The sequence below is a fragment of the Anomaloglossus baeobatrachus genome, chromosome 1 (assembly GCF_048569485.1).
Source record: "Anomaloglossus baeobatrachus isolate aAnoBae1 chromosome 1, aAnoBae1.hap1, whole genome shotgun sequence".
Lineage (NCBI taxonomy): Eukaryota > Metazoa > Chordata > Amphibia > Anura > Aromobatidae > Anomaloglossus > Anomaloglossus baeobatrachus.
In genome coordinates this window covers 310,735,984-310,748,274 of record NC_134353.1, presented here as the reverse complement: position 1 = coordinate 310,748,274, position 12,291 = coordinate 310,735,984, and the positions used below count along the sequence as shown (strand labels likewise).

The 12,291-nt window shown below is 49.2% G+C and overlaps 1 protein-coding gene across 5 annotated transcripts in view; it reads right to left on the bottom strand.

Moving 5' to 3' along the window:
- The window catches only part of ANKRD17 (ankyrin repeat domain 17), a 220,266-nt gene that overhangs the window by 136,411 nt on the left and 71,564 nt on the right, over positions 1 to 12,291 (bottom strand). For all 5 annotated transcript variants that reach the window (XM_075351211.1, XM_075351215.1, XM_075351226.1 and 2 more), the window contains one exon: positions 7,668 to 7,821. In XM_075351211.1, the coding sequence (XP_075207326.1) occupies positions 7,668 to 7,821 (154 nt within the window). The remainder of the gene's footprint in view (positions 1 to 7,667; positions 7,822 to 12,291) is intronic.

Sequence of the window (12,291 nt, the reverse complement as noted above, 5' to 3'; positions counted from 1 at the left end):
CCTGGGTCCCCCAGAGTTTGTCTCCCCTCTGCAGCGTCCTAGGAGCTGACAGGAATGGCTGCCGGCGTCCTGAGGAGAGGGAGCCGTGGGCGTGACCCAGAAAGTGTGGGAGCTGGTGCCTCACTGTGCACAGTGAGGGGGGTGGAGTATGTAAAACATGCTCCAGCCCTCAGTGCTGCCGTGCTGTACAGCGTCCCGCCCTTCCCCTGACTGGCAGGGCTGGGGGCGGGAAGAGAAAGACTAGGCCCAAAAGCCGGGGACTCGAGTTATAAGCGCGGCCGCCGTAAAAGCGCGGCCGGCGCAGAGTCCCCGGCGCACTAACAGTCCCAGCCGCGCCTCAGTAAAAACAATGGCAGCGGCGGTCAGCGCGGTAGTCCCCATACACAAATACTCTCAGCGACGCTGTTGTGTATAATGGCACAAACGCGGTCAGCGCCGCGGTCCCCGGTGCACTAGCACACCCAGCAATGCTGGAGTGTTGCTGTGCGCGGTCCCCACGGGGACACAGAGTACCTTAAAGTAGCAGGGCCATGTCCCTGAACGATACCCGGCTCCTATCCAGCAGGCTCCTCAGGAGTTGTGGATGAAGCACGGTCTCAGTGCCTGGAGACCGATAGGATCCCACTTCACCCAGAGCCCTAAGGGGGATGGGGAAGGAAAACAGCATGTGGGCTCCAGCCTCCGTACCCGCAATGGATACCTCAACCTTAACAACACCGCCGACAAGAGTGGGGTGAGAAGGGAGCATGCTGGGGGCCCTATATGGGCCCACTTTTCTTCCATCCGACATAGTCAGCAGCTGCTGCTGACCAATCTGTGGAGCTGTGCGTGCATGTCTGCCTCCTTCGCACAAAGCAAAAAAACTGAGGAGCCCGTGGGAGCACGGGGGGTGTATAGGCAGAAGGGGAGGGGCTTTACACTTTTAGTGTAATACTTTGTGTGGCCTCCGGAGGCATAGCCTATACACCCATTTGTCTGGGTCTCCCAATGGAGCGACAAAGAAAAGTATTTCTAAAGATATTTTTATGATATTCTAATGAGCGAGGGCACCAGTCCCCTGGGCGTTAGTTCCCCTGGCCAGTCGCCCCCATTAGCAGATTAGCACACCCACAGGGGCGTACTAACATGCTGATGAATATGCAGCGTCAGAGGATAATCTCACTCACCTCTCCGCCGCCATCGCGTCCGACGGGGGATTCGGCTCAGTGCGCAATGAAGCCGGGTGTACACGTCCTGGCTTCAAACTGAAGTAGTGCGCATGACCCAAACTCCAGGATCATGCACACAGCCAAAATCCAGCATCAGACACGATGGCAGCTGAGAGGTGAGTGAGATTATCCTCTGACGCTGCACAATCATCAGCATGTTAGCACGCCAACAGGGGAACTAACGCCCAGGGGACTAGTCCCTGTGCTTATTAGCATACGATAAAACAGGGGTCAGGAACCTTTTTGGCTAAGAGAGCCGTAAACGCCACATATTTTGAAATATAATTCCGCGAGAGCCGTACAATATGTTTAAAGGGCCACTGACAGATCAATCGCTCCACTGTTCACTTAGTACAGGAAGGAATGCTCCTCCCTGCTGTATAAAGCCACAACTGGACTGAAACAATGGTAATTAGCAGTAAAAAAATCAAATAAATAACTTACATTGTGAACTTTACATTGTGAACTTGCGATGCATGACATCAGTCCAGCAGTCTGGCTTCTTTTTCCTGCGCATGACTGGAAGCTGGCATTCTTCCCACCTGATGTTGAGAGAATGCCAGCTTTGAGGCATTCGCAGAAGAAAGAAGCTGGAATATTGGACATGTCACACAACGCATTGTCAGTTATGTCAATTATCTATTTTATTATTTTACAGCGAATTATTGTTTAGGTCCAGCGGTGGCTTAGTGCAGCAGAGAGGAACACTCTTTTGTGTACTAAGTGACCGCTGGAGCAATTGTATCTGTCAGTGGCCCAGACACCCTGCTTCCCATACAGCCTGCACCCCCCATATCACACACACACACACACACTGCTCCCCATACAGCCTGCACCCCCCATATCCCACACACTGCTTCCCATACAGCCTGCACCCCCCAGATCTCACACACTACACCCCCATATGTCACATACCCTGCTTCCCATACAGCCTGCACCCCCCCCCATATCACACACACTGCTCCCCATACAGCCTGCACCCCCCATATCACACACACACACACACACACACTGCTCCCCATACAGCCTGCACCCCCCATATCCCACACACTACACCCCCATATGTCGCATACCCTGCTCCCCATACAGCCTGCACCCCCATATCACACACACTACACCCCCATATCTCACACACCCTGCTTTCCATACAGCCTACACCCCCATATCTCTCACACCCTGCTTCCCATACAGCCTGCACCCCCCATATCACACACACACACATACTGCTCCCCATACGGCCTGCACCCCCCATATCCCACACACTACACCCCCATATGTCGCATACCCTGCTCCCCATACAGCCTGCACCCCCATATCACACAATACACCCCCATATCTCACACACCCTGCTCACATCTCACCCTGCCTGTACCCCAACTTACCCCTCTCAAACACTCTGCACCCCTTCACATGCTTCTGTCACAGTCTGCAGCCCTCATATGCCCCTCACCCTGCAGCCCCCCTCACCCTCATGTCCCCTCTTTTCTTATTACCAGTCATGTGTCCAAATCTCCTTCAGGATTCAGTATCTTGCTTTCTGCCCGGCATCCTGTGTCTCCTCCCACACAGTCACATGGGCGTGACATCATCGCAGGTCCTGCAGGATGGAGATTCCGTCTGCTGTGCAGGTCAGGACTAGCACTCCTGCAGCTCAGACATGGCTGGTGGCCTCTCCAGGTCAGGGGCCCCTCTACTGACACTGGGCTCCCCTGACTCACAGTTCGGCCACTACACAGCAGCACTACACATAGACGCAGAGCAGCTGCCGGGCCCCTATGTGTACTAGTGCCGCTGTGTAGTGGCCGGCCTGTGAGTCAGGGGAGCCCAGTGTCAGTAGAGGGGCGGCTCACTTCTCGTTCCCCCGCTGATCCGGTCTCCTCGGCGCATCGTCCATTGCTGTCGCTCGCTGACCTCTCTGCAGGCGCGCAGTGATGACGTCACCGCGCTCGCTGCAGAGCTGTCAGAAGAACGCCGACAGTCACAGCGGGGAGAATGATAAGAGAGCGCGCCGCTCACTCTCTCATCATTGCTCTCAATTGTATCGGCACCTGCGATGCCGATGCAATTGAAAGCTCGATCCTCGGCGGGGGGCGGTGACAGCACGGCCACCGGGCCCCCCTGAGTAGCCGGGTGCTGGCGCCGGCCCTGATCCTTCCCATAGACAGGTAGGAGCCCTGTCTGCGAGCCAGATACGGCCATCAAAAGAGCCATATCTGGCTCGCGAGCCATAGGTTCCCGACCCCTGCGATAAAAGATCTTTACAAATACTTTTTCTAAAGATCCCTTTATCTATGCTAGTGTATACAGGGACGATTAGGCAGGGATTAGCAATATGCACCCAGAACTGGGAACGGCTTGTGGTTCTGAATGCATATTGCACCAGAAAGGTTCCCTTTAATGTTTAAGTAGCTTTGGAAATACATCACTTCTCTTGTGCTGGCTTATTAGTTACAATCTGCATTCATAGTTCAGCATTAGAAAATTGCTAAACGGGGGGGGGGGGGATTTGATGGAATTCTGAGAATCCTGAAACATTTGTGGATTGTATGGAAACTGGGGATATAATATGAAGGAAGGACATCTTCCTGATGGATGCAATTCTGATTTTCCAAAAATTACAATCTGAGCAGATTGAGTAGAGCGAGAATACAACAGAATGCAGGCTGTAACCAAAGCCCACAATAAGCAATGTATAGTGAAGTTCCTTAGGTTTCTCCATGGATAAGTGCCCACACATAACCCGCGAGTACATTCTCACACTAGGCCTTCATTCATAAATAGTCACTTTCCAAAAGGAGAAAAAAAAACAAAAAAAAAACAACTTATGTCAGAAAGTGAAAGCAAAAAACCAGGAAATGACACAAAGCAAACAAACATGGCTGAGGAGGCCACAGCGGTGGAGACCATCACACACCGAAAATAGCCTATGAAAGATGACACTAGGAGGGAAACCAGCAACAGCTGCCTTACACAACACAAGGAAGCTATTCAGGTGTCTCTACAAGGTGAAAAAACACCAGGATCTGGCTTAAAGGGGTTGTTCTGTAAATATTCTGTTACATCACACCAGACAGGATTGGAACTTGCCGTCATTTATACTGCTGTGTATGTATTACAGTTACAAAATGGTTTTGTGGCTCAGAACGTCCAATGTCCAATCTTCTAGGACAGGGGACTAATGTCGGTAATTAGGCAGGTCGACTATGAGCAGTACTAGAAGTGGCTTCTTATACCCAGCCCTGACCAACAGGAGAGCATTTAAGGGGGCGCCATAAACATGTAACCGTAATGCCTGGACACAGCACACAGAAGAATCTTTCTTTCACTAAGCAAACTGAAAATGGTTGTTTTTGTGCGATCCAACAGAGAAGTTCACAGGGAATCTCATGTGAGGTAAGGCCAACAACTTGCAAATCTGGGGTTAATCCGCAGGTCAGCCGCCTTAGGAAGCTGTGTGGCCGCTGTTCTCTGAAAGTGGCACCCGGTAGGGCACCCCTGTATGACTGAAAGCTGGCAGCTCCCAGAAGGAATAAAGTTAATTTTCTTCCGGGTGCTGCACTTCAGTACTGCGACTGCACATCATACTATTAACCCTACATCTGCACGTTAATTGTCCTGTTGGACAATGCCAGTAATACTTTTTTCCAGGACAACCCCTTTAAGTGGGGAGAGAAGAGAGGGGGGGGGGGGGAAACACCACCACACAACCAGTACCAATATGAAGTCTGCATTCACACATCTTCATGTGATTTGCCAAATGCCTTAAAGGGATCCTGTGAGCTGATCCGTTGCCCAAACTGAGGGCAGTGTGTATGAGCCACTCACCGTTTCATCTTAGCCGGATAGATTCTACTCTGAAACACCGCAGCATTTCAGAGGGAAAAAACTTCTAAAGCACCACTCCAGTGTTTTGGTTTGTTTTTTTAATTTATTTTAAGTATTTATTCCACCACTGAAGTAGTACTTTAAATCTAAGTCCCCTGCCACTGGTCTTATACTCACCCTCCGGCATCTTCATCTATTATCAGCGCCGCTCCTGGGCAGTTTGTGCAGTTCCAGTGGTTCATGGAGCATGCCGGAGGTCACAACTCAATGCAAGTCTATGAGAGCCTTGTTTTAGCTCGGCTCGAATAGACTTGCAATGAGAGCCTCTGACAACTTCTGTCCAGATATAAAAGTTACGGTCACAAGATAGCACCGATGGACTGAAGGGCAAAAAAGGGTGACGACACTGCAGAGTGAGTATAAGGCTATGTGCCCACGCTGCGGAAAATGTGCGGATTTTGCCGCGGATTTTCCAGAAATCTGCAGCACAGCTACTCCCCAGCCATTTCTATGGCATTTGGGAAATGCTGTGGCCACGCTGCGGATTTTTCCACAGCGGAAATAGTGCGGATTTTCGTGCGGAAAAATCTGCAGCATGTCAATTATTGTTGCGGATTTCTCCGCAGGGTCTCATATACTCACCTGCCTTGATAGAGACCAGAGTCACTTCTCCGTCCGGTCTACAGCAGCGCGGTGGATCCAGCCAGGTACAGGAAGGAAGAGGTGGGCGGGGCCTGCACGAGCTCCGGTCATGTGACAGCCGGAGCTAGTTCAGGCCTACCCACCTCCAGCACAGTGAACCAGACGCTGCCTGACAGTGACCCGGCCGCTGGAAAACGAGGTGCTGCATGATGGAGGTAAGTAATATGAACGCCCCGATCACGGCAGCACTTGTTCTGCATTGAGGATGCAGTGCCGAAGCCATGGTACTGTATCCTCAATGCAGAATGCCCGCACCATATCCGCAGGACATTCCGCAGCATGGAAACAGACAAAAGTTGTGGTGCTGTTTCCTGGAAGCACCTGCGGAATGTCGTGCGGATATATCCGCAGGACACTGTCCCCGTGGGCACATAGCCTAAGACCTGGGTCAGAGGACAGATTTAAAGTGCTACTCCACTAATGAAAGGAAAAAAAAAAAACGCCAGAGTGGTGCTTTACAAACAGCTGAGCACCAAGCCGCTAGTGTGACAAGTCGGCCAGGCGGATCCCTGGCGGCTTCTTCCCACCTGCCGACAGTGACTGAGAACTGTGCGTATATGGATAAAAGCATACCCGTCCAAGGGAGCGAGCAGGGAAAAGCTGCCAGGCACCCACTTGCACAAATAGTTAACCATGTGGCTTTGTCACTGGTGGCAGCATGGATCAGCTTACAGGTCCCCTTTAATCCATCTCAGCAGTTCTGACATCGCATTAATGCATGCTGCCCCCACAATCACCATACAGTACTGTCTTAGAGGGGGACCTTAAGGGGAGAAAACAAACCTACAAGCTGGAGTGGCCCTTTGTTAGCGGTCAGCAATGTTCATGAAATGTGAGCATTCGAATACTTACCGCTCACTGCCGTCAGTTTCCAGCACTGCTACGCTCCCTCTCCTGCATCACATGACTGCGGCTTTTTCTTGCTGGCTCACTCCAAGCAGTGTTCATTCCTCCCTTAAGGGAAACCTGTCACCAGATATGGGGCCTATAATCTGTGGCCACCATTAGTGGGCTCTTATATACAGCATTCTAACATGCTGTATATAAGAGCCCAGGCCACTGTGTACAACATAAAAAACACTTTATAATACTCACCTAAACGGTTGCTGCGGTTGAGTTGGGCCATATGGGCGTCTTCGTTCTCTGGTGCTGGCGCCTCCTCTTTCAGCCATCTTCATCCTCCTTCTTCTGAAGCCAGGGTGCATGATGCGTCCTACGTCATCCACACTCGCCAGCACTGAGGTCCTGCCCATGCGCACTTTGATCTGCCCTGAGCATGGCAGATCAAGGTATTGTAGTGTGCCTGCACAGGCCCGGCGAGTGTGTATGACGTAGGAAGTGTCATGCATACAGGCTTCAGAAGGAGGACGAAGATGGCCGAAAGAGGAGGCGCCAGCACCAGAGAACAGAGAAGCCCATATGGCCCAACTCCACCACAACGACAGTTTTAGGTGAGTATTATAAAGTGATTTTTACGTTCTACACAGCGGCCTGAGCTCTTATATACACCATTCGAACATGTTGTATATAATAGCCCACTGGTGGTGGCCGCAGCTTATAGGCCCCAAAACCGCTGACAGGTTCCCATTAAGGTAAGTCTATGAGAGCCTCGGTAGGAGTCTCAGACTATGAGAAAGTGACTTTCCATCCCCACAAACGCTGAGAGGCGGCTAGTCCCAAATGTGGTCACATGATGCAGGAGAGAATTGGAGAAGAGCTGCAAATAGCCGAAGATAGCACCGGTAAGTATATTAATGCAATCATCACTGATTGGCATCAAAGGGGATTAAAGGGGGAAAAAAAAAAAAAGTGTAAAAAGCTGCAGTGTCCCTTTAACCACAGCTTTCACATCAGTGTGAAATGAAGACTTACAAACAAGAGCCCCAATCTAAGAATCCAATGTGAAGCAATAGAAAGGTCTGCTGTCCGTACCTGCAGCTTCTAGGAGTGCCTCTAACCTCGCCTGCGTCTCAGGATCTACTGTTCTTAAGTCTGTTCCATCGGCTGTGCCCGATAAAAGGAGCTTGGATGCCGTCTCCAGCATTGGGTTCTCCAAATCATCTTGGTCCAAAATGAAAGACTCCACCTGTATGAAAAGAAAACAATTAGAAAAGCTAAAAGTATACTAAACCACAGAAAAACAACGGCTGCAGGAGAGGTCTAAGGTTCCTAAAGTCAGAATTCATCCCTCCAGCCCATAGGGGGGACACCAGCTTTCCAATATCGGATATTGGGGGAACCCTCAATTACAATGGACCCATTGTCCTAGTATCCGAAAAATATCTCCACAATCAGCCAACGACTTCCGAACAAAAAATGTGTTGTGTGTCCCTTATTTATGACATGCGCAACTCTTATTTTAAGCTATACACCTACACAAACAGTTACTACTGGGTATATAGGATGCAGGTTATATTATTGTGACCATTTATGACGTTTCCATCCAGCACAAAACATATGGGGCCATTTATTCCATCTGTAGTTGGGCTGTTTTCAGCATGCCAGCCTTCACCAGTGGAAGATATGGTGGGCATGACTGGGCATTACAAGGCGGGATGAAGCAGTGCGAAAATCACGAGCTGCTGGTGGCACCAGCAATAGTCATGGAGATGTACAAGTTATAGTATGGCGACATTACGCTTTCCCCAACTGTCCAGGGGCGTCACGAAGCCCTGAAAAACAGCATTAAAAAGGTTTGTGGTGAAAGGGCCCTTGCCTTTAATGATGCAGACACTACCTAAACACACTCCCGATTCAGATCTGCTCGCCTGTTAATGAATCCGGCACGTCTAGAAAATGGAGTGTGCCTTGCTTCAATCCAACTACAGTTGGGGACTGGAGTAATATTTGTGGGGGTTAAGGAACGCCTCCCCATGAATTTGAGAAGCAGGAGTTTCTCCTTCCAGTCAGAGCTGGGCAAAAATGGTGCGAGAACGCCAAAAGGCTCAAAACTTGGTGATTTTTTTCCAAGCTTTTAGCAGCACAATGCTTTAGATGAATGGAAGCTAATGGGCCCTCACTTCATTTTTGCCAAAATTCATCTATTTCAGGAATGCAACAAAACATTGTTGACAACTTTACTGCAGCCTCAAATAGGCAGATACCGTCAAAAATGATGCCCGATGGAACAGTGACACCGCCTACATCATTGACGTCAACGGCCCCATCGGTGCAAACTTCCAAATCCCGTTTTTCAGATGTAAGCTAGAGCCACTGACACAGCATAATGCCAACTGCATGTCTGCCATTAAGGCTAGGTTCACATTTCCGTTTTAAATCCGTCAGGTCCGTCAGCAACGGATCAGTCGTTTTTTTTAGATGTCAACTGACGCATTGGATGTGTTTTTCACAGGAATCCTTTCACAGGAATCCTGTGGAAAAACTACTGATCCGTTACGTCCGTTTTTTTGACGGATCAGTCATGATCAGTTTGTGTTTGGGACAGCCCAGTGGGTGTGCCAAACATGCTGGGCATGCTCAGTAGAGCATGACGGAATCCAGCGCCATAGACAAATATTACAAGCTTGACGAATTCCTGCGCGGTGCGTTAATTTTGATGGCCTGAAAAACGTTACAATCTGCATTGTTTCCGCCCGGCGGTCAGTCCAAAAACAGCAGCGGATGCAACGCAAGGTAGTCGCAATCCGCCACTAATACAAGTCTATGGGACACAACGGAATCCGCTAACAGATTTCGGTGTTTACCAGAACCGTGGATTGTGACTGATACAATTTAACGGAAATGTGAACCTAGCCTAAGGAGTCATTTACCCATGACAGGATGGTGCAAACAGCTCTTCCTTTCATCTAATCGAGGGCTGCACATGCTCGTCACTAAACCTCAGTATGGCCAGTAGCACTGATTCCTGCACCATTCAGCGATCAGTCATGTGAATGACACTGCACAAATATCCGAGGGTTCAGATTAGCATGCTGCAGGGCAGCTACCATACAATGTGCCTGTGCTAACTACCATCTTACGGCATGGTACCACTATGCCAGAGCCCACTTCCCTGTATCCTCACCACTACAGGAGCATTGACAAATAGAAATCATTTTTTTCTTTCATAAGAAAAAAAAATGCCCATTACTCTCTTGGCATACTGCTCAACATAAAGAATAATGATTGAGCAGCCATTCTATAGAGAAATTGCTTTGGTCAGAGCAATGCTGAGGGACAGCTCCACACGAGCGGCCTGAATCATCAGGTTTTTCTGCCCCCAAACTATGAAAAGCTGCTGTCCACTGCTTAGACAACCCCTTCTCAGTTTCTATGTTTGCCCCCAATAAGATAACACATACTAATCTCTGCTGCACACATCGTTGTTCCAGCGGTGTCAGCAGTGCCTCTCCCGGGGATTGTGTGATATGTCACATGATCCCTGCAGGCAACTCAGAGCTGGCTTCACTCTCCTCCTTCTGACAAATCACATACATCTGGAGGAAGTCATCCGCATCGGTTCTCTCACTTCCTCCAGATGCTTATGCACATGAACAATTATGTCCAGAGGAGAGTGAACAGTGCTGATTAGCCGTAGAGATGTCATGACAATGTCACGCCATCCCTGGGAGAGCCAGTGTCAATACTGCTCAAACGGCATTAATGGTGAGTATAGGGTGTTATTTTACTGAAGGCAAACATAGGGACAACCCCTTTTACCAAATAACCATGATGGATCAAATAAGTGCAATGCTTATCCTTCAGACCAGGATACATTTAAGGATAAATGTAAAGCAAGACTGATTAACACCTATAATGCTGCACTCATACATTACAGCTGTGGTGCAGTTCGAGCTGTGATTGTCCCAAAATAATTCCAAGAAAAACTTTTGGAACAATTATAAAAAATAAACACTGTAAATAAAAAGCACAGCAAATTCAATGAGTGAATGCAGCTCAAAACACCAACGTTAGATCTTCCTTTATGAGCAGGTGCTGAGCATTGACCACTTTATACCGTATTTTTCGGACCATAAGACGCACTTTTTTCCCCCCAAATGTTGGGGGAAAGTTGGGGGTGCGTCTTATGGTCTGACTATAGGGCTGCAGCCGGGAATGAGGGTGTTGCGTTGGAGCGGGTCATCGGGGGCACGAGCAGGCTGTAGCAGCCTGCCGTGACCACGTGGGCCCGCTCATTACATATGCATGCCCATCCTAACGCCCATCTCTCAGCGCAGAAGCCGGCACTGACAGGTGGGCGGGGTGATGGGCGGCTGGGTGCGCGCATAGTAAACAGCCTGTACACTCACCCGTCCCAGTGTGTGGAGCCGTTCCCCTGCAGCATGCGATGTCTTCCTGTCTGTTCCGGTCAGCTGATCGGCACAGACAGGAAGACATCGCGTGCTGCAGGGGGACGGCTCCACACACACAGGTCAGCGTGCCAGAGAGGAAGATGATCGTGCTGGAGGGAGTGAGGAACAGGTGAGTATAAACGTTTATTTTTTTATTCTCTGTGCTATAGGATACAGGCCATATACCAGGATGGTATATGAGCACGATGGGGGCATATAGCAGGATGGGAGTATATGAGCAGGATGGATGGGGGAATATGAGCAGGATGCATGGGGGAATATCAATAGGATGGGGGTATATGAACAGGATGGGGGAATATGAGCAGGATGGGGGTATATGAGCAGGATGGGGGTATATGAGCAGGATGGGGGTATATGAGCAGGATGGGGGTATATGAGCAGGATGGGGGTATATGAGCAGGATCATATACAAGGCAGGAGGATCATTACCAGGATGGGGTACCTTAGTAGAGAATTTGGGGACATTACCCCCATAACAGTGTCAGCAGCAGATCCTCGCCCCATAACAGTGTGTCATTACCATATTTTTTTTGCTTAAAGTGTTATTTTCCTATTTTCCTCCTCTAAAACGAGGGTGCGTCTTATAGTCCGAAAAAATACAGTATACTGTATATCTTCCACAATAATTTAAATCTTTAGCATGCACAATCATGTACTTGTACACAGCTCACACATACACTGACTGTGAAGGCTGATGCATGCATATGGATTTGCTGATCCCAAACAAAGCTCCACATCAGCCCTCTGATCGGATTACTACATACTGTAAAGTGAGAGCATGCCCCTAACCCAGAGAACCCCTTTAAGCTGAGTATGCTAGAAATCAATACTTTTCTTCCCCAATAATGACCACGTTTCTGTTACACTGATCAATAAAATGAAAGAATGCAGATCAAGGCCATCCAAGCTAATGGTGCATTTAGACATGCAGACTTCAGCCAGCCAATGCACCACTTACTAGCAGGGCCAGACTATACAAGTCATTTGGCCCTTATTGGCCCATTTATACCAGCAGGGAGTAGAACAAACGTTCCCTGGCATAAATAATCCAATAACCTCAAGAACAAGCGTTTTGATTGTTTCACGAATGATGGCAGCGGTGTTTACACCAGCAGATAACGGGCAGCGAGCATTTCCAATAACGTCCACCAATTATCTAATGCTCCATTACAGTGAATGGTACCTGAAGGAAACACTGACTGCTGGAGCTCGTGATTGCCAAATCAATTCACAGAATTCCGGTC